At 42.5% G+C, this 21,758-nt stretch overlaps 1 protein-coding gene across 1 annotated transcript in view; it reads left to right on the top strand.

The window, feature by feature from the left end:
* CXADR (CXADR Ig-like cell adhesion molecule) overlaps positions 1 to 19,719 on the top strand; it is a 38,914-nt gene extending 19,195 nt beyond the window's left edge. The window contains exons 2-7 of the mRNA XM_036243760.1: positions 4,796 to 4,962; positions 10,023 to 10,227; positions 16,188 to 16,343; positions 17,105 to 17,227; positions 17,757 to 17,895; positions 19,432 to 19,719. Of these exons, the coding sequence (XP_036099653.1) occupies positions 4,796 to 4,962; positions 10,023 to 10,227; positions 16,188 to 16,343; positions 17,105 to 17,227; positions 17,757 to 17,895; positions 19,432 to 19,696 (1,055 nt within the window). The 3' untranslated portion in view covers positions 19,697 to 19,719. The remainder of the gene's footprint in view (positions 1 to 4,795; positions 4,963 to 10,022; positions 10,228 to 16,187; positions 16,344 to 17,104; positions 17,228 to 17,756; positions 17,896 to 19,431) is intronic.
* The last annotated feature ends 2,039 nt before the right edge of the window (positions 19,720 to 21,758 follow it).

Genomic DNA, 21,758 nt, shown 5'->3' with positions numbered 1-21,758 from the left:
TCATAGTCTTACCTCCATATTTTGGGGCTATGTCTTGATTCATTTCGGAATGGAATTTTCATTCTGCTGTGTACTCAGATTATTTTTAAGTTACTCAGTACATAAAGTATTACTACCAAGATAAATTAAATACAGGTGACAAATTGTAGTAGCTATAGAAAGGAGATCTTCAGGTAGCAGAATGAATCTTCAACTGGCAGATTAATGCTCTTTCAACATTTCTAAAATTGAACAAATTTACAATCTAATCATCAATTCTTTTCTACTAATGTGCAGGGACCTACTACCGGACATAGAGGTACCCACAATTTCTCCCAACCTAATGGAGCTAATGATTTAATGGTAAATCAGCATTTTAAAAACAAAAGCTAGTACAGGCAGAACATAAGCTCATCATCCTCTAGAAGATGTGACAAAACCATGGAGCCTACTGTAGTCAACTTCACAATAAAGTTCATCAAGGAAAAATCTCCAGGACAGTATAAGCTAAGGTCAGAAGAGTGGTGCAGATAGCAGAAAGTAAAGTCCGGTGAGCATTTGTAGGAAAGCAGAGAGAAAAATCATTGTAGCCTAGATAGATTGAAGCCTGCTGTCTTAGTGAATGAGGTAGGGATGGAACTGAGTTTATGAGAAATGATAGAGGGTATGTATTCAGAGGATTAAGTATTAATTCAGGAGAGACACTTGAGATCATACACATAAATATCAAATCACATGTTTTGAAGTAGAAAAGTGGATATGAAATGCAGATTGGAATAGTATGGACTTTTGGGGGCAATATTAGGTAGTCCACTTGGGCTGGATTCGTGGATTTGGATGGTGTATCATCAGTCTTTGCTGTGTAGAAAACCAACCCAAACTCTAGACTTAAAACACAAATATGTGTTTGTTTTTGATCCTATGGGTTGCCACTTTAGGATAGGCTTAGAGGGAAGTTCCGGACTCACTCTTGGGCTGCAGACACTGGTCTGGACTGTGACCAGGTGTTCTAGGGTGGCTGGCTGTATGTTGGGCAGTTACAACTGTTGGTCACACACTTTAGTGCAGTGCATGTACTTCCCACATGAGGAGTGTGGACAAATGACTCAGCGGTTTTTTCTGTGACACATACTTTCCAAAGGCTGATGCAGCACAGGAGAAATTTCAGAAAGGGCCCAGGAGATTAAATATTGGGTCAAAATCTACACGATGACAAATACGAATGAAGCAATGGTGGACTTGTAGATTGGTGAATTATATTAACGAAAGTTTAGGCAATAATGTTGATGTTGTCAGGATCTAACCAACATTGCTGAGTACAGTGACAAATGTAGATAATGACAATTCATTTCAAGGAAACAAAGTCAACAAACACCACCCCTCCCGACCTCCAAATACTCAGTGTTTGATAATTCTCAGTTCTGAGAATTACTAACATGTCTTTAGCAAGGTGATGGCTATATTCAGAGTCAGAGGCAAATTTAGGAAGTTTGTTTTATTTCAGAATTGATGTCTCACTTTCCTACAAAAGTCCTTATTCCTTATTGACATGATATATCATGTATCGCAGGCATAACAGTAAAAACTTTACACATATAATATGGTTAAAATGTGTGTCCTCCCCTAGGCTAGTCCATTTTATCTTTCAGTTTTATGTATGTCTGCCATGTTGTTGACGTCTCCCATTGTCCAGAGGTTCATAGGTGACTGAATCATACATAACTCTCTAATATCAGGTCTGAGACAATAAGTAAAATCAAATGAAGGCATCACGCAGCTTTAAATTGTTTGGTTTATTACTAAGAGTTCAAGGACTTTCTGACTCACCCAAATATTTAAAAAAGGGATAGCCAATATTGATAGTTAATCCCGTAGTAGATGAAAGGCACATGCTCTTAGTGAAGAGCTTATTGTGTTTATTTTTATGGCAGGAACAGGGGAAGAAAATGGGAGAGCCAGGACCCATGTACCATAATCTTAGTCTTCAGGCCTCTCCCAGGTCATTATCCAGCCCTGGAAGTAAGTGTTGGGTGATGTAGAGGTCTAAATGGTAAAGCTGTTGAAATCATTTTAGTTGAAACTTTGGTTCTGCATACATTAGATATTTGATTTTTTTTTTAATTCTCACCCAAGGACAGTCTCGCATCCATCCTTAGACAGAGGAGGAGGGAGAAAGCGGGGAAGAGAGAGAGAGAAACATCGATGTGAGAGAGACAAATCGACTGGTTGCCATCCACATGACCCCAACCGGGGCTGGGGATAAACTGCAACCGAAGTACTTGCCCTTAGTGGGAACCAAACCCGGGACTCTCTGGTCTGCAGGCTGACGTTCTAACCGCTGAGCCAAACTGGCCAGGACTAGAGATTTGATTTTTTGTATGTAAGAAAATGTCTTCATAAAACATATTCACAAACTTTTAGAGTATAATAACTTTTTTTTTTTTTTAATTTTTTTTTTTTTTTTATCCTCACCAGAGGACATTTTTCCATTTTTTGTTCAGGTAGAGTGGGAGGGAGAGAGAGGAACAGAGAGAGAGAGAGAAACATCGATGTGAAAGGAACACATCGAGTGGCTGCCACCCGCACGACCGACCAGGGCCGGGGACAAACTGCAACCGAGGTACGTGCCCTTAGCGGGAACCGAACCCGGGTCTCTCCGGACCGCAGGCCGACGCTCTAACCGCTGAGCCAAACCGGCCAGGGCGAGTATAAATAACTTTTAAAATTAAGTTATGTCTGATAGTTTATTTACAGACTAAATCTGCATTTTAGACCAAGTTGTTTGCTTGTTCAAACTTTGACCTTATTGTAAGACATAAGTAGTGAACAGAACTATTTTTTGTCATTGTTAATCCTTATCCAAGGATATTTTTCCATTGATTTTTAGAACGAGTGGGAGGGAGGGAGAGAGGGAGGGGGAGAGAGAGAGAGAAAGAGAAAGAGAAAGAGAAAGAGAAAGAGAAAGAGAAAGAGAAAGAGAAAGAGAGATGTGAGAGGGACACATCAATTGGGTGCCTCTCTCACTATCTAGAGTGGGGCCAGGGATCAAACCTGCAACCCAGGTACATGCCCTTGGCTGGGAATCAAACCCAAGACCCTTCGGCCCATGGGCCGACGCTCTGGCTGCTAGGCCAAACTGGGCATGGCTGAACAGAACTATTTTTATGTGTGATATGAACAAAATTGCTTTTTTTTTGAAAAGCAAGATGTGAATTGGTTAAACTTGGTATTTTTACTCATCTAGATCGAGAAACGGTACCATTTTGCTCATAGGTTATTTCTGCCTTTTATACATGTAAAAGATAATAGCTTTGTTGTGAACCATTAGCAGCAAGAAGACTTTTAAAAATTTTTTTAATTATTTTTGTTACAGATGTTTCTCCTTTTTCCCCATTGAAGACTTTTTATTTTTATTGAATTTACTGGGATTACATTGGTTAAAAAAAATTATAGGTTTCAGGAGTACAATTCTATAATACATCATCTTTATATTTTATTGTGTTTACCTCAAGTCAAGAAGAGGGAGACTTTTTTTTTAGTTCTTATAGTGTTTCAGTGAGGTTAAGCCATCTCTCTCTTTTTTAAAAAATATATGTTTTTTATTGATTTTTTCAGAGAGAGATGAATGGAGAGAGAGATGGAAACATCACTGTCAGAGAGAAACATATTGACCGCCTCCTGCACATCCCTGCTGGGGATCGAACCCACAACCCGGGCATGTGCCCTGACCGGGAATTGAACCGGGACGTCTCAGTCCATGGGACAATGCTCAATCCACAAAGTCACACCGGCCAGGCTAAGCCATCTCTTTTTGACAAACTCAGTCAGAAGAGTCCCTTGGAATTTTTGTTTGGAGCTTAGGACATCTTATTTTGGTTTTTATATATTTTTCAAATATTGCCATTCAGCATTAATTTTTTTCTCTAAGTGTGATCTAAAAATAATAACATTTTTTCAGAAGGGTAATGGGAAGGGATGAAGGAAATGTCTTAAAGACAATATTGATATCCACTATTTGGTAAATTTGAACTATATAACTTGACAATCCCTCTCTTGAATTGTTATCAAAATGTACTGCTTAGAAATATATAACAATTTCTTCTTTGCCGGTTTTATTGAGATATAATTGACATAGGCGCACTGTATAAGTTTAAGATGGACAATTTGACTTACACATATGGTAAAATAATTGCCCCAGTACATTTAGTTAACATCCATCAGCTTATATAGAAACAGAAACAAGAAACAAAAAGAAAAATATGTATTCTTCCTTGTGATGAGAACTCTTGGGATCTACTCTTTTAGCTTAGAAATATTTTTAAGCATTCAATAAGTTATAGAATCAAATGTAATAAAAATTTAGAATTAAAGAAGTCTTGGCAAAAATAACATGTCGAAACTCATCAGCCTGTGTCCCAGCGATAAGGAATTCCCAGTGTGTGTGGGCACCAAGGCAGGCATGACTAATGTAGCCTTGAATTCGAGTGACTGACCCAGCTGACTTTCCAGAGATGGGAGCCAAAATCAGTTTTAAACATCTACCTGGATATAAACACCCTCTGCAAAGAGAAACATCTTTCCTGCCAAGTTGGGAAGTTCAGTGCTCTTAGAGGAAATTGTATGGAATAAGACCGAAAGCATATTGCCATTCTAATCTTACAAAGGCACAGAATTTGAACACTGGGTGCAGTTGAGCTTGAACTCTCTCACTCTGGTCCCAGGTCGCGTCTTGTTTCCACCGCATCCTGTGCTCCTCCTGAGCCTGGGTGCCCGGAGCGTGCAGGTGCGTAGACCACGTGCATGTTTCCTTCTCCAGGTGTCACCAGAGGGTTGAGTATCACCAGTGCTGACCACATGATCGAAAAGGCCAAAGGGGAAACCGCCTATTTACCGTGCAAGTTTACCCAAGGTCCGGAAGACCAGGGACCCCTGGACATCGAGTGGCTGCTTTCACCAGCTGATAACCAGAAGGTGGATCAAGTGGTAAGTCTGCCGAGCGCTCGCGTACTAAGTGAGAGTCTGTGGACCTGGTCTTCAGTGCCCACCACTGCGCTGACCACATAGGTGTGGGGGCCACGGGAACTTGTGGGCCTTCTGAAAGTCCGGGTTGTAAAGTGTGGGCGAGTCAGGAAGTACTGGGTCAGGCATGATAGCATGGCAGACGTGCATAATCTGTGAAGGGACAGCGAGTAAGCTAGGCTTTGTGAAAAGTTGACAGACTTGAACTGACGTTGACACAAGGATTCTGACACCAGTTTAAGGGTCATCAAGTGTAGCAGTGTATTACACAGTTACAAATCATTGCAGAATCTGCTGGCCACATTCTTCAAGGTCAACATCCTGTGTAATGAATTTCTTTAAAATCAAAGCAGATTCTTCCTAGCACAACAGCAATTTATAAAATATTCAACTTGAAGCTTAAAAAGTTAAATATTAAACTACTGTTAAAAGATTTTTTTTTTTAAATCCTCACCCAAGGATATTTTTCCATTTATCTTTAGATGGGGGGCTGAGGGGTAGAGAGAATCATCAGTGTGAGAGAGACACATTGATTGGTTGCCTCCCACACGACCCCGACCCGGGCCAGGGGCTGAACCGCCCTTGCCCAAATGGAACCCTCAACTCCTTGGTCTGTGGGCCTACTCTCTAATTGCTGAGCCAAACTGGCCAGGGCAGAACATTTTTTAATTAAAAAATAAGAGCCGGTGTGGCTCAGTGGTTGAGCGCTGACCCATGCACCAAGAGGTCGCCAGTTTGATTCCCGGTCAGGGCACGTAGCCAGGATGTGGGCCAAATCCCCAGTGTGGGGCATGCAGGAGGCAGCCAGTCGATGTTCTCTCTCATTGATGTTTCTATTTCTCTCTCCCTCTCCCTTCCTCTCTCTCTAAAATCATTAAAGGAAAAAATACTTTTTTTAAAAGTAATAAGAGCCTAATGGAAAGCCAAAAGTAGCACAAAGGAGCAAAATTGCCCAATAATCTCACCTCTAAATAAATAAATTTATATGTATATCAATCACCCTTTGCCTTTTAATGGTACCAAAATATTTCACTTAAGTTAGAATGTTGCATATTAGTTTTATCTGACACATTTAATTAGAAACAAAATCAATGTTAATAAATTATATTAGACCAGGGAGAGGAAAATAAGTCCACATATTTAGAGGAATATGACAATGCAATTGACCCTTGAACAACACAGGTTTGAAATGCACAGATCCATTATGCATGGATTATTTTCAATAAATGCTCTAAATGTATTTTCTCTTCCTTATGATTTCCTTAATAACATTTTCTTTCTCTATCTTTATTGTAAGAATACAGTATATAATACATATAACATATAAAATTCCTGCTGATTGACTGTGTATGTTATAGAGAAGGCTTCCAGTCAATAGTAGGCTATGAGCAGTTAAGTTCTGGGGCAGTCAAAAGTGATATGCAGCCCTGGCTGAGAGGCTCAGTTGGTTGTCCCATGCACCAAAAGGCTGCAGGTTTGATTCCCAAGGTTCAATTCCTCATCAGGGAATATACCTAGGTTTTGGATACAGGAAGCAACCAATCGATGTTTCTACCCACTATTCCCCATCTCCAAAACCAATAAAAATATATTCTCAGGTTACGATTAAAAAAGAAAAAGTTATATGCAAATTTTTGACTGGGGGAACTGGCTACTGTATCCCTAACCCCTGTATTGTTTGAGGGTCAACTGTATATATAAATATATTTAGAAGAGAAATGTTTTTCTTATTTATGGTCCATATGAAAGAAGGGGTTATTCAGCCATTAAATGGTGCACTTGGGTAATTACTATTTTTGGCAAATTCGGATGGTTTGCCCATGATGTATTTGTGAAGGAAACAGCGTGCTTTCCCGCGTTGAGAATGACTAGGGCCACCCCCACCCCCCACCCCCCCAAGGACACACCTCTGCCCTGATTCTGCTGCTGGAAATTTCTTCTGTCTCCCTAAGCAAAATAAATTGAAATTGACTCATCCTGTATGCTCAGCCCTGATGCCCTGTTTCCTCCCTCCTCCTCTCACCAACACCCCCTTCGGAGGCAGGCCAGCACCCTGGACACAGGCTTCTGCCTGAGGGCCTGCCTACCCTCCCCCTCGGCAGCACAGTGCCAGCTCCTCTCAAGTCCGCTCTCATGGCAGGGTGAGTGGATGGACAGCGTAGGTCCTAAATGCTTCTGGCTTCAGATATGAGTGAAGCCATACAAAGTGCTTCCAGAGACCAAGAAGCCCGGTGTGTGTCCATAGTCTTGTGTGTCCGTTCATGGGAGGCGTCCCGAAGTCTTCTGTGCTGAGTGGGAGGCACAGCCTTGCTTCCTGTAGGACTTGTGACACAGCAGAAAACGAGGGACTGGGTTTAAGTGTCCATTTGTGGGTTAAAAACCAGCCTTGTTGTGTTCAACAGTGACATCAGGCCGAAAGAAAGCTAGAAGGCTTGGGGAGAGATTGGTGCGGAAGAGGATGCTTACACAGAATCAGCTACATTGTGTTCGCTGAGCCCTTGCTGTAGTGTATTTAAGCCAGCAGGCAGTGGGCTGGAGAAATGGCCATCCTTCCTCCCTGTGCGATCTCTTTAGTCAGCAGTGACCATGTCCCGTGTACTGACTGTGTGCTCTGTGGTGTTTCATATACGTTAATTACGTATATTTATTTAAGCCTTAAAACAACACTCTAAAAGGAGAATTACTGTTTTACACGTGAGGAGGAGAAAACGGAGGCCCAGAGATTTGCAGGAACACTCCCAAGGTCACACAGCCGGTAACGTTGCAGCTGGGGTTTGAACCCAGGTTTCCTGGGTCCTCCCACCCCTTGCACCTAATTTCCTTTGCACTGTTCTGTACTGCCTCCCATGTTCCAGAAGCTTCTGTTTCCTCAGGCGTAAAATGGGAACAAATGCACCTACCTTTCAAGATCATAATGAGGATTTTCTGAAATACTGTGTGCATAAGTATTTTGTAAGCCTACAAGTCATATAGAAATGTTAATAAAGTCAACTTTACTAAAGTTGCCAATTCAGTTGCATCTCAGCTGTGTGACTTTGCAGAAGTCCATCTGTGAGAGCTACCGCTTTCCGGGGTGAAGGATACGTGGGGTGAGACTACATCCTGCAGGGTTGTGAGGAGGGACCCAATGTGCCCAGTAAATGTTGGCTCCCCATTTCTTTTTTTTTATCCTGACCCTAGGACACTTTTCCATTTTTTGTTCAGATAGAGTGGGGGGGGGGGAGAGAAACATCAACGTGAAAGGGACACATCTAGTGGTTGCCACCCGCACGACCCAACCAGGGCCGGGGACAAACTGCAGCCAAGGTACGTGCCCTTAGCGGAAACCGAACCCGGGTCTCTCGGGACCGCAGGCCGATCCTCTAACCACTGAGCCAAACCGGCCAGGGCAGCTCCCCATTTCTTTTTTCTTTTTTTTTTTTTTTTATCCTCACCCGAGGATATTTTTCCATTTTTTGTTCAGATAGCGTGGGAGGGGGAGGGGGAGAGAGAGAGAGAGAAAGAGAAACATCGACGTGAAAGGGACACATCGAGTGGCTGCCACCTGCCCGACCAACCAGGGCCGGGGACAAACTGCAACCGAGGTACGTGCCCTTAGCGGGAACCGAACCCGGGTTTCTCTGGACCGCAGGCCGATCCTCTAACCACTGAGCCAAACCGGCCAGGGCAGCTCCCCATTTCTTAACTGTCGTTTATGACATTATTTTTGTGGGAAATACTACGATAGTTTACAAAATAACTGACAGCAGGAACACACCTTATTTGTCAGGCCTTCCTTCTTCAAAAGACTCTAAAGTGTGTGTGTGGCAAAATGAGGGGTTGAAAGTACAGAACATTGAACTTCCTGGGGATTCCTTAGTGAATAAACACACAGGGGGAGCTCTCAGGTTCTGTTGACGAGTAGGTGTGGAAGGAGAGGGAGCAAATGGCTGTGTTTACAGAGGAAGTCCGCCGGGGGCCCTCCAACTGTTTACTTAGCACACTGCGCTCCAGTGCTTCCTAGAAGCAGACACTGAACATGTAAATTAAAGATCTTTAGAGAGTTAGGAGTGGGGTCAGCGTAGGGAGGTGATGACACAGACGAGAAGCTAAGTCCCAGCCTTCAAGAAATTCCCAGAGGACATTTATTCTGATTGTACTGTTGTCCATAATGAACGTCTCAGATAAAAAAAAAACGTTTGCAGAAGGTAGACTGCAGTCGTGTTTTCTGAGTATTCTTTGAGTTGAGCAGCTCTGCCCTTTGGCCCTTGGGTCTCAGATGATCCGAATGAAGTGTTGTGTTAGCAAATGTGAAAATTCCTGAAGCATGTAACTTAATTTTAGTTGTAATTAGAGGTGACTATTATAATTCTCTTCCAAGTCAGGTTTAACACAGAATCCCCCCCCCCCCCTAAGTTTAGCCTTTAGTTATTTCCATTACAGTCTGTAACTGGCTCAGAAAACTCAGTGGAAACAGGAAAGGGTCTTTGATCTTTCTCACAGATTAATTGAAAAGTCCTGAGGTTTGTTTTACGATTTTTATCTATTAGAGTCTAGAACCCTCAGTTATTAAATATTAACCCTCCAACTTAGTATTAAGATAAATGTCTGTTTTTGTTTGCGGGAGAGTGTTTTTTTGTTTTTGTCATTGTTAGATTTCACAGGTAAATTATCACACGCCCTTTTTTGGGAATGGTGGTGGTATATACTTGATTGGTAGCCGAGAAACAGTGTATAGAATTCAGAAACCTGTGTTTTTGTCCAGTCTCATGATCTCACGAACTCACTCTTACACAGGGTTACATTACTTAATCATGTTGAGTCCTAGTTTCCACATTTAAAATGACAGCGTGTGACCATGCTCAAGGGTCATACTGATCTCTTTTTGTTTCCAAATCTGTGATCTGAATAAATGTAGGGTTCCTTGCAGTAAGTGTTCTTTGGGCGGGGGCATCCCCTCAGTGGCATGGTGTACCCAGAGCTCCTTTAATGAGACAAGTTTTGCTTGGTTGTTGTTTTCCTGGCTTATTTTGGCTTTCTTTTAGATTATTTTATACTCCGGAGACAAAATTTATGACGACTACTATCCAGATCTAAAAGGACGAGTACATTTCACAAGTAGTGACCTCAAATCCGGTGATGCGTCAATAAATGTAACAAATTTACAGTTGTCAGATATTGGCACATATCAGTGCAAAGTGAAAAAAGCCCCTGGTGTTGGAAATAAGAAGATTCAGCTTCGAGTTCTTGGTAAGTTATTTTTGTTAATGTTACTTATTAACAGGGTGAGTCATCAGACAGGATAGTGGCAGCATTCATGTGAGAGGAAGCTTAGCTGTTAGAGTAACAGTTTAAACATTTGAAGTAATTCTGTCCTTAAATAATATAAAACATAAAGCTAGCCTATTTTTTGGATCAAAAAAATATGTGACTAGTTGCTTTGTGAAACTCATAAAAGTGTTTGAAAGTACATTGAAGAGGCTCTGTGATATAGAAACAGAAGCCTGAGCCACGAACTGGGGATCCAGGTTTTGTTTTGGTTTTGGTGGTGTCCTCAGAATTAAAGAGTATCTGTATTTCCTTGGCTTCAGCCTACCTCTGTGAAACATTGCAAGATGTAATTAGCATTAAATCTCTATTTGATCTCATTCAGTTCAGAATTGTTATATGTACTGGAAACTTTTTCAAACTACATTACCCAAAGAATATATGAGGTTTCAAAGTTGACTGATTGGAGTATTTAGAATGGAGGAAATCGGTCTGGTAGAAGGAATATTGAGTTGGCATAAGACCCTTAGATGTCAGATACATGAGCATCACAGTTTTTCATTCTTAAAGTGAGGGGATTAGCCACATGGTCACTAGGATGTCTTGTAGCTCTCCCTAGGATAGTTAAGGAGGAGATAAGTGTAAACTTTTTGTAAGCTGTTAAAGACTGCACAGTTTACTGTCCTTCTCTAGATTCTGTGATCATGCACAAGCACCCTTAATCCCTTCAAATGACAAACAGAATTCCTCTTGTTTTAGAAAACCACTTAGGGGTTAAGCATTTTAGATACCAGATTCATTTTGAACATCAATCTTTTATCTCTCTCTTTTTTTTAAATTATTTTCTTTATTGATTTTAGAGAGAGAGGAAGGGAGAGGTAGAGAGAGGTAGAAACATCGATGAGAGAGAACATCGATTGGCCACCTACTGCATGCCCCCACTGGGGATCGGGCCCACAACCTGGGCATGTGCCCTCACCGGGAATCAAACCAGCGAGCTCTTGGTGCGTGGGTCGATGCTCAACCACCGAGCCACACCGGCCAGGCAAACATCACTCTTTTCTAAAAGGTGAATGTCAGAGCAGACACAAGGACAGTCTCCGTGCACTGTGGTGGCCTGTGCCCGCGTGCTGGCTGTGTTGGTGGTGAGGGTAGCCTTCTGCTGGCAGCGTCACCGAGTGGCACCCGGCATCCTGGTAAAGCTGCTTCATCTAAATGGCACCCATCCCAAATATTTCCTGTGGAATGAAAGCAAGTGAACCTGAACGAGGACCAGGAAAAGGACTATGATAACATCGAAAATTCTAGCTTTCTCTGATGACATTCAGTAAACGTGGAGGTACCTTTCTTTTTATAAATGTAGAAGCAGGTAAAAGTTTAGTAGGTTGTCTGAAGTCATGTCTCAGACCCAGGCATATCTGGGATTATAACCCTGACTATGTATCTTCTTTTAACACTACTCCAGAAAACACTGAGTTAAGATATATATGGAATTTTAACTGGTTCATGATGTACCAAGCAGAGTATACCAGTTTATCAGAATATCAGAATTCTTTATTGTGAAATCCCTGTTCGATGGGGCACGTACACTGGGAGGGACGCAGTTGGCACATATCCCCAGAAGAGGTGTGGACAAGCTCAGTGTGCTTGTGTGCGCGTGCGTGGGGTGGGGGGGAGATTCTGCAGGACCAGGTTCCGGGTTGGCTTTGCAGCTGACCACGGAAGGAATCTTTGTAGCACAAGGCCGCACGTATCCCAGAAGGGACCGAGGTTGGACAGTAGCATGGCCAAGGCACTGAGGGCCGCGGCCATGACTGTGGGCCAGGGGGATGGCACTTCTGCATTGAAGTCACAGTCCTGACATCTGGTTCCTCAGAGTGGATCAGTGGGAAGCGCTGACTCTGACATCTTTCCTTACCTCCGTGGGGAATCACCGTGGCCAAGTAAACCCTGGATTCAGACCAGGGAAGGGGAGGGGTTAGCTGCAGGGTACGAGGAAGAAGCGGGAATGAGTGCTGACAGGAAGGGGGGGACCATTCCTCTGATCCCCTGGGTGTGTCTCAGAGCCGGAGAATTTGGTAGTGCTCCACTGCATGCTTTCAGATGAGTCATGCAGGGGGAGAAACCACTGTAATTCCTTGAAAGAGGATTGAAGGACACCCAACTGTGAAGTTCTGCTTCCAGCGGTTCTCAGCCTGGGGTCGAACGACCCTTTCACAGGGGTCGCCTAAGACATAACAGTAGCCAATTACAGTTATGAAGTAGCAATGAGAATAATTGTATGGTTGGGGGTCACCACAACATGAGGAGCTGTATTAAAGGGTCGCGGCATGAGGAAGGTCGAGAACCACCGCGTAGACCGTCTAAGCAGGAAAGACCGTGCCGGGCGCTCTAGGGACCAGGCCAAGTGGCGGTCCAGCAGGCTCTTGCTTGGTTCACTGTCAGGCTCTGCACGAACGCTGCTGGGTCCGTGGGCATCTCAAGATGCCCCAGGCTGTCTGCAGAGGAATGAGAGCTGCTGCGTTGAGCCCGGGCGCTGTGTGGACGGGACCCGTGATGGCTGTTAGTGGCCCGGGGGTGAGGGGCGATGCTGCATGGGCAGGGCCTGCCCTGCTCTGTCAGAGGCGCCAGCCATGTGTGTGGGTACAGCTCAGTACTGCAGCTGGAAGGGGATTAAGAGAGAACCCACAGCATTCACCAGTACCGTGGCCACACCGGAGCCTTCGCCCACAGCTCCGGGAGGGCCCAGTACTGAGCCCTTTGGCAAGAACAGGCTGAGCTGTTTGGAGGAGGAGAGCATTCTCCGTGAACAGGTTCTTGGGCGTGTGCAGCACACGCCGCCAGCACACAGTGGGCCCCGCCTGTGTGGTGGCTTAGTCAACACGGGGGTTTGGAAGCCTTTAATATAGGGCAGGAACTCCCCCCCACACACACTTTTTATTCTGAAATAATTTTGGTTTTATAGACTGTTCCAAAAATACTAGCGTGTTCCTGAGAGTATACCCATCATCTAATTTCTTCTGTATTGACATTCCAAGAAATGAATGTTGGAACACAGTTTATTCTTATGTAATTTATTAATTATTGTATTATTTTCCATATGAACAACTGTAAACTTTCTTTGGCCCCACCCTGTACAGCCTGTTCCATGTGGGATTTGGAGTGTGTTTCCCGTAGACTGAGGTGGGCCGCTAGCCCGGAGGGGTGATGATGCAATGCGTGTCTCGGGCACTGGCCACGTGCAGGCTCATGATGCAATGCACCTTACCTGAGAACTACTAGCTGTGCTCAGGATCATGGACACAAATGTTCTGAGGACAACGTCCAGGTATTCTCGAACCCTAGATCAAAGAAACATTAGGGGATAAACATCTCTTCGTGGTTGTCTTTCTGTCAGCCAGGTGCCACGGATGAAGAATTAACCTTCCCCTAGTGTCATGGTTGGGGTTGGAAAGCAGGTGGGCCACTCCAGGGCAACACTCAGAAACCATTGTTGGTAAAATCTTGTTCTGTTGTGGATGGAGTTTGTTGAGATCTCAAACTCAGTGGGGCCTTGGATTTCCTGAGCGGTCACTTTAAGTAACTGCTCATTATTGGGTATGTTTGGTACATGGGAAGGGGCCATCTTTAGAAGAAAAGATGAGGTTTAGAGTGAGTCTGCTGAATTACCAGTAGATATTTGATGTACACAGCATTGCTCTCATGTCCCGGGGCCCTTTATGTAATAAAGGATTTATGGGTAGTCTGCAGAAATGAAGAACAAAGCTCATTTTGTTCAAGACACACAGGATGGTACCATTTGCAAAACTGATTAAATGTCCAATTCATGTAGTCTCCAGGGCAACTGATCAATCTGAAAAGGAGACAGATTTGCTTAGGAAATCAACAGTGCAGCTAAATGCATCTGTTGGTCCTTTTGAAAAAACACAAGTAGTAACAGGTGAAGGGAAGAAATACTATCAGATTGAAGAATTATCGAGAAGAATGTGAAGAAATGAGATCATGATTGACAACCTTGGTTAAAGATGCCTCACTGGACATGATAGATCCTATTGGTTAAATTTGGAAAACAGTTTCTTTTAGAGTTAAATATGCATATGCTATAGATGACCCAGCAATTACTGAGAAAAGGAAAACTTACCAATGTTTACATGAGTGTTCAAGCAGTATTGTTCATAATTGTTTATTTACGTTTATTCACAGTAGAGAAAGAGTAAAGGCTCATCCAGGACTGAATGAAAGCTCAGACTAAAAAAGAAAAAAAAAAGTAGTTCTGCCATTTCTCAGGCTGGGAGGACAGGTACACATCCAGCCAGCTGCAGAATTTAGAGGGGACATTGTTTCTCCCAAGGTCACGGAGCTGCAGTAAACTGCAGACTCCTGCTGTCTCCCTGGTGTTGCTCCCAGACCCACTCGGCACTAACCATCCTTTACTGAGGAGGGCACACAATTGCTAAATGGCCCTCGTCACCAGTTTAATTCCCAGTTCTCCTAATCCTGCCTCAGAAATGGCATTCAATTCAGAATCGATTTCTGCTTTCAGACTCTCCTAGAATCGTTCAGTCTCTCCTGTCTTGCCTGGTGACTTTCCACAGCTCCTAGTAGCGCCTTCCTCACTGGTCAGGCAGGCTGACTTTGACGACACACTGCTCCTGGTCAGTTTAGCAAATTAGGTTTTAACACTAACCCAAAGCCAGAATCAGTGTTCACCAAAAGATGAATGGATAACTAAATGTCACAGTCCGTGGAATACAACTCAGCAATAAAAAAGAATGATTTAAAAAAAAAATAGATGACATGGATCAATTTCAAAAACCTTACAACAACCAGCCGGTGTGGCTCACTGGTCGAACACCAACCCATACACCAAAAGGTTGCCGGTTCGATTCCCGGTCAGGGCACATGCCCAGGTTGTGGGCCTGATCCCCAGTGGGGGGCATACAGGAGGCGGCCAATCAATGTTCTCTCTCATCGTTTCTCTCTCTCTCTCCCCCTTCCTTCCTCTCTCTAATCAATAAAGAGAAAATATTTTTTTTAAAAAAAACCTTACAACAAATAAAGAGGCTAGATGAAAGTGCCTACTGCATCATTCCATTTGTGTGACTAATCTGTGGTGACAGAATCCAGTCTGTGGCTCCTGCGGCAGCCAGGTGGAGAGCGCAGTGACTGCAGCCAGCACGAGGGGGCTGGCGTGGGAGCAGATGGGTGTGCGCGTGTGTGGGTGTGTGTGTAAACAAGTTGTTGAATATGATCAAACCACACTATTAAATGTGTTCATTTTATTGTATGTATATTATGCTTTAATAAAGTTTAACAAGGAAGTATGAAATGCCAAGGTGCTAATTCAGTGTTGGGGGAATTTCAGGTAATAGGGTTAGCAGCTTCTGTAAACAGTTACCCACAGAGACCTGGAATATAGCCTCAGATTTACCTTTTTATTTATAATGCTGCTCTCTGGATGGTTTGGGGTTAATGTAAATGCAGAACATTAATTGGTCCAGGCTGCACCAAGGGAATCGTCCCTGTTATCAGCATTACTTATTGTAAACCCCCGATTGGCACAGTAATGGCAGCAGAGGGATGGGACATGGCACATACTCCCATGTCAGGCACGGGGTGGAGGAGCAGGTTAGGGATGGAGGAGGCAGCTTCCTGGAGTCTGACGAGGCTCAGCGCACATCATACTTGCTTTTTTTTCCAGGCGTGAGCACAGAGTTGTACCTGAGATGCTGCCAGACCTCCCTGTCCGGTGGCTGCTTGCCTGAGCCCAGTCTTGCCTGTTGTGTGTTGGTTACCGGTTGTAGTCATTCAGTCTGGTCAACTCTGAACCCAGAGCCATGTGATGATGAGCCTGTGGTTGTACAGCATGCTCTGTCTTTAAGTAATCGTAAATATAAATCCCATTCTTTTATGTAAAGTTATAACTTATTTTCTTTTCTCAGTTAAGCCTTCGGGTACAAGATGTTACATTGATGGATCAGAAGAAATTGGAAATGACTTCAAACTAAAATGTGAACCAAAAGAAGGTTCACTTCCATTGCAATATGAATGGCAAAAATTGTCCAACTCCCAGAAACTGCCCACAGCCCTGATAACAGGTACAGCTGATTAGACAATCGGTACTGTGTGCCACTGATCTAGACTGAAATCTATACAGAGCAATCAGGATTTTATAATGACAACTTACTGTCATATATATCTTTGTATAATAGTTTCACCGTTTTGGATTCTACAATTGGTTTCTTTGGTGTATGTTTTTTAGTTGAAGATAATACTATCAGAAAACGTTTGTGATCTTAACATTAATGACTAAGTTGTAACAAGCTGGATCTGAAAAGTTTCATGAGCCTAGATTCATGTTAAAGATACTGTAGTTTACACATGGTGTGTCTGTTAAAACAATAAGAAACAAAAACATCTGAAAAACACCTCTGTGACTTTAACTGAAAAGTTACATTATTAAATCCAATTGCTCACTTTGTTAAAATTAACCTATTATTCAAACTAGTCTCCACCCTCCCCACCCTGGTTCAGCAGGATTTCTCTGAACTTCTGTTTCTTTTTTCAAATTAAGAGCCAAATTTATCATTTGTATGACCCCTTCTTACTTTCTTTTGTATTTCTTCTATATGCAGGGCCAGTGGGGGGTGGGGTGGAATGAAATGGGTTTTGCAGACCTTCCTGCTGCACCAAAGAGCCTTTGTGGCGTGGAGCATGTTCATAGCCAGGGCAGCTCTGCACCCAGCGTCAGCCTCCCTCACTTTTGCCCGATTGTCAAACTTAGTAGGGTCTGCCTGTTCTAAAAACTCAGCAATCCTGTAAAAATGGGTTTTGCTCTGCCCGACCTTTCTTTTCATAGAAATGACTTCGTCTGTTATATCTGTGAAAAATGCCACTACCGAGTACTCCGGGACCTACAAGTGTACAGTGAGCAACAGAGTGGGCTCTGATCAGTGCCTACTGCGCCTGGACGTTGTTCCTCGTAAGTATCTTCTGTCTGTCTGTCGTGATGTTTGCTTCCCTTGTCTTCATACAGCCCCCTCTGGTTCTGTCAGCAAGTGTGTGTTGAGGGCAAGTGGATGCTGACTGTGAGCAAAGCACTCTGGGGCTCGGTTATGAGCTTTCCAAAGTCACAGAAAGGAAAGATTACATTTTATTAATAAAGCCTGCATAATTATAGCAGCATTAAGAAGATAAGAGTTGTCAAATCAACTTCCGTACCATATGTAGCCATTGTAAGTACGAGCTATTTGGAACATCCTTATATACCAGCTTAGATAGCTGGGAATAGTAAACTCTTTTAATCTGGTTTGATCATGTTTATGCTTGAAATAGATTATACAGTGCAAAAGAAAGTTCTTTTAGTGGATTTTCCCCTTGGACCGAAAAGCTAATTTTTGTCTCTTAAAGTTAATATATACAGTGAGATCAATCTGTCAGTCGTCAATATGACTGTAGTTTTTTGTTTTGTTTTTCACTACTAATTATTTTCCTATGACCACTTATTCCAGCTTCAAACAGAGCCGGGACAATTGCAGGAGCTGTCATAGGAACTTTGCTGGCACTGGTGCTCATCTGTATGATCGTCTTTTGTTGTCATAAAAAGCGCAGGGAGAAAAAATATGAAAAGGAAGTTCATCACGATATCAGGTAATTACGTGACACAAGAGCTGACTGATTGGTGTATACTATGTTTATTATGTCTGAAGCACTGGTTCTCTTAACCATCCAAAGCATTCATCCCTGTGAGAACTGGGTAACAGCTATAGCTCTTCCCCTCAACGCATTTGAAAGATTTTACTCTCCATTTCAAGTGTGTAGCTCCAGCCAGCCTCCACTGTGCCCTGCTCCCGGCCCCTCTCCAATTTTGCACCCTATTTTAAGAACCACTACAAGATGACTTATCTCAAAACTGTCTGCCTTCTCCTAATAAAGTGCAGGCATGACCTTTTAAAAAAGAAAGGACCAGATGTTGAGGTTTAAAAAAAGAAAATGACCTGATTGTATCTAGTGACAGAGGTAGTTTATAGAACTATTGATAATGTGATTTTATTATTTGTTTAAATATTCTAAACCAGTAGATCTTAACTAGAAGTGCATATTGGATTATCAAACTTTAAAAAATAATAATGTGCCCTGGCCTGTTTTGTTCAGTGGTTAGAGCATCAGCACACAGACCAAAGGGTTGTGGGTTCAATTCCAGTCAAGGGCATGTACCTGGGTTTCAGAAGGTTCAATCCCAGGCCCTGGTGGGGGTCGTGCAGGAGGCAACCAATCAATGTGATACATCTATGTTTCTCACCCCCACCCTTCCACTCTACCTAAAAATCAATAGAAAAATATTCTCAGGTGATGATTAACAAAAATAAATAACAATAATAATGTAACTAAATAACATCCAGGAAATTGACATTTGGTAGGTATGAGGTGGGGTCTGGACACTCCTATTTCTAGAGTTAACTCAGGTATATATTCCTTTTATTTATTTTTTGCTTAATCCTCACCTGAGGATATTTCACAATTTTTTTGTTGTTGTTGTTGGAAAGGAGAGAGAGAGAAAGCAGTTGATATGGGAGACACATCAATTTATTGCCTCCCACATGATCCCGACTAGGGGTCAGGGATCAAACCTGCAACCCAGGCACATGCTCCTGACCGGGAATCAAACCCGAGACCCTTCGGTCCACATGCTGACGCTCTAACCTCTGAGCCAAACCAGCCAGGGCTCAGATATATATTCTTTGTCAGTCCTTGGTATGAAATTCTTCTGCCTGAATTCCTACTTTTTGCAGACTTGAATCTGTTAAGTTTTCTGCTAAGGTCTTAGACAAGTAACTTTCATAACCCAAAGGCTATTTTTTTGGTAGAAATATATCTGTAGGTGTTAATGCTTTATCAGCTACAAAGTGTTACATGACTGTAATTAGATTACCTTGATTACTTGTACTGGAACATGAAATATTTGAGGTGTGTTCCTTGTAAGACAACATTATGGAATCATCCATTTTTGTGAAAACCGCCTTTCATTCCGTGCGAGGGCGCATACTCCGTCAGCGAGAACGAGGGAGCAAACACACAGTTGGTGACATTGCACTTTGTCGTTGTGCGGCGCACATATTTTATGTGCCTAATGCTTACCTAGCCCACACGTGTTCTTTGAGCTGTTTTGGGATCTTTGCTTCTCAGGGAAGACGTGCCTCCTCCCAAGAGCCGGACGTCCACCGCCAGGAGCTACATCGGCAGCAACCACTCGTCGCTGGGGTCCATGTCGCCTTCCAACATGGACGGCTACTCCAAGACTCAGTACAACCAGGTGCCCAGCGAAGACTTTGAACGCGCCCCTCAAAGTCCGACTCTCGCCCCCGCCAAGGTCCCCGCCCCCAACCTCAGTAGGATGGGGGCGGTGCCTGTGATGATCCCCGCCCAGAGCAAGGACGGGTCCATTGTATAGGGCGGTGGCCTCTGCCCCGCCCCCTCTCCTGTTGAAATACCAGAACCTGTTCTGTTCTAAAATTTGCTGCCAGCCTCAAAGAAACAGTTTTTGTTTGGTGTTATCGAAATAGTCAGGGCATTCAAGTTACTAAAGACAAATTCACCATCTGAGAAAGATTTCCTATAAGAGGTTGATTGTATAAGTTTCTAAATAATCAATACTTTGTAAGCTGTAGCACCTTGGATATGAAATTATAGTGGAAGATTTTGGTGAACTCGCATGCACACCAAGTTGATCCTTGAATCCCCTGAAAGTAGTAGCTTATATCTGCCGTTATTTTTAGGATGCCTTTCTCAATTGATGACCCAGGGTTGGTAAAGAAGCATTCATGGCAAAATTCTTATATACCTTTATGTTTGTTCTTGGAAAACTCTAAATGTGTTTGGAATCGCTCTACTCACATCAAAACACTACAGTGTTCTAGAATTTACTAGTTTTACTTTTGAGAAATTCATGAGCCTTGTTTATGAAATGATTTCTTAAGTATTTGATTGATAGACTGCTGCAGGCAACAGACTTGGCAAGCTCTTTTATATGTTAAAATAAAGGGGCGGCTGTGGATTTATTTAGAAAATTGGTTGTCAGCTATGTAGAGCCAGGGGTATGGATGGATTCCGGTGATGAGTAATCTGATCCCTGAGGCCTGTCGTGATCTTCCGAATGGTGACCAGCCAGAGCAAGGGTGGAGTATTTTGCATTTCCCAGCTAAATACTGGCTCTCCACTTTAGTTGCTATTTTTGTAATAAAAAAAAAATTATAACTCATTTATTATTTGGCAGATACAGATTGAAATTCCCTGTTGGTTCCAAATTTTTAAAAGTTTTTTTTTTTTCCAGTTCAGTGTTTTGTTCTTGTTGTTTTTGGATGGTGTTGCATGTTATATGTTCTAGAAACATGTAATCCTAAATCTGCCTTCCCGGTTGCAGTTCCTGAAGGATGTTCTCTTCAGAGACTCAGAATGACAAATACGTTTCAAGCCAGTGAGTCCTCCAGCAGTTCTGTCTTCCAGACGCAGTAGGGGCACAGTTGCTATTGTGTGGCCCACGTGTCTTTTTGAAAAGTTGAGGCTTAGTTTTGTGAAAGTGATTTTATTCTTTAAAAAAAAAAAAAAAAGGAAGAAAGAAAGGAAAGGAAAACGCCTAACTGCCAAATGTGTTAAATACTGTTTTAGTAGAAGAAAGTGAATTTATTGTATTTCTCTTAAGATGGTGAGGGAGTGTGGATATAGTAGAATGAGCCAACAGTTTCTTTATAGTCAATAAGGTCTGCAATAAATTATTTCCCTAGCTCCAAAACCTGTTCCCTAGATTTTGTAGGGAGTTGGTTTCTGTTCATCTCTTCGGGTGCTGTGGTGGTACATGCTGCATTATACATTAATGTCAGCGTGAATTTATTATTAGTAAGAGTATTGTGTATACTTTTTAATGGTAAATTTAAGCGGAATGTTTGTGTAATGGATTAGTGTATAGTTTTACATATTTGGAAGCATTTTTAAATAGATTTTTAACCTTACATAATATTGCTTTTATACTTGTGTTAACATTTTCATTTGTGCCTTTGGGGTAATTTAATTTTTATTAAGAATCTCTGGTGCCTATGAGCTCACTATCACCTGAAAGGTGCTTAGAGGTGAAGGTACTGTTCCTTAAAAAAGCATCACTGTGACACCTTTCTATCCTCACACACACAGTCTTGCCTCTTCTCTTCCTTTTGGATACAAGCTAACATTGTGTTATTCATACAGACTTTCAAATAGCAACTCCTCCAACACTCATTGATTGTGTTTCTGATTTTATAATAGTAACTATTTTTGATGTCTGGTCTGTTTTATATGAATACACTTATTTATACAATAGTATAAGAACAGCACAAACTTTAATAAACAACTTTTGGTCTTCTCTATTCGTTTTCATGTAATGAAGATTATGCTATCAATCTAACTAGAAATTACTACCAAAAATGGACGTGTGTAAGGTTTTCCTTGCCTTAGAGTCTGTAGTTGGTCTGGGATTTAGCTAT

Source organism: Molossus molossus, unplaced genomic scaffold, assembly GCF_014108415.1.
Source record: "Molossus molossus isolate mMolMol1 unplaced genomic scaffold, mMolMol1.p scaffold_m16_p_5, whole genome shotgun sequence".
Classification (NCBI taxonomy): Eukaryota; Metazoa; Chordata; class Mammalia; order Chiroptera; family Molossidae; genus Molossus; species Molossus molossus.
This window is presented reverse-complemented; position numbering and strand designations above follow the sequence as displayed.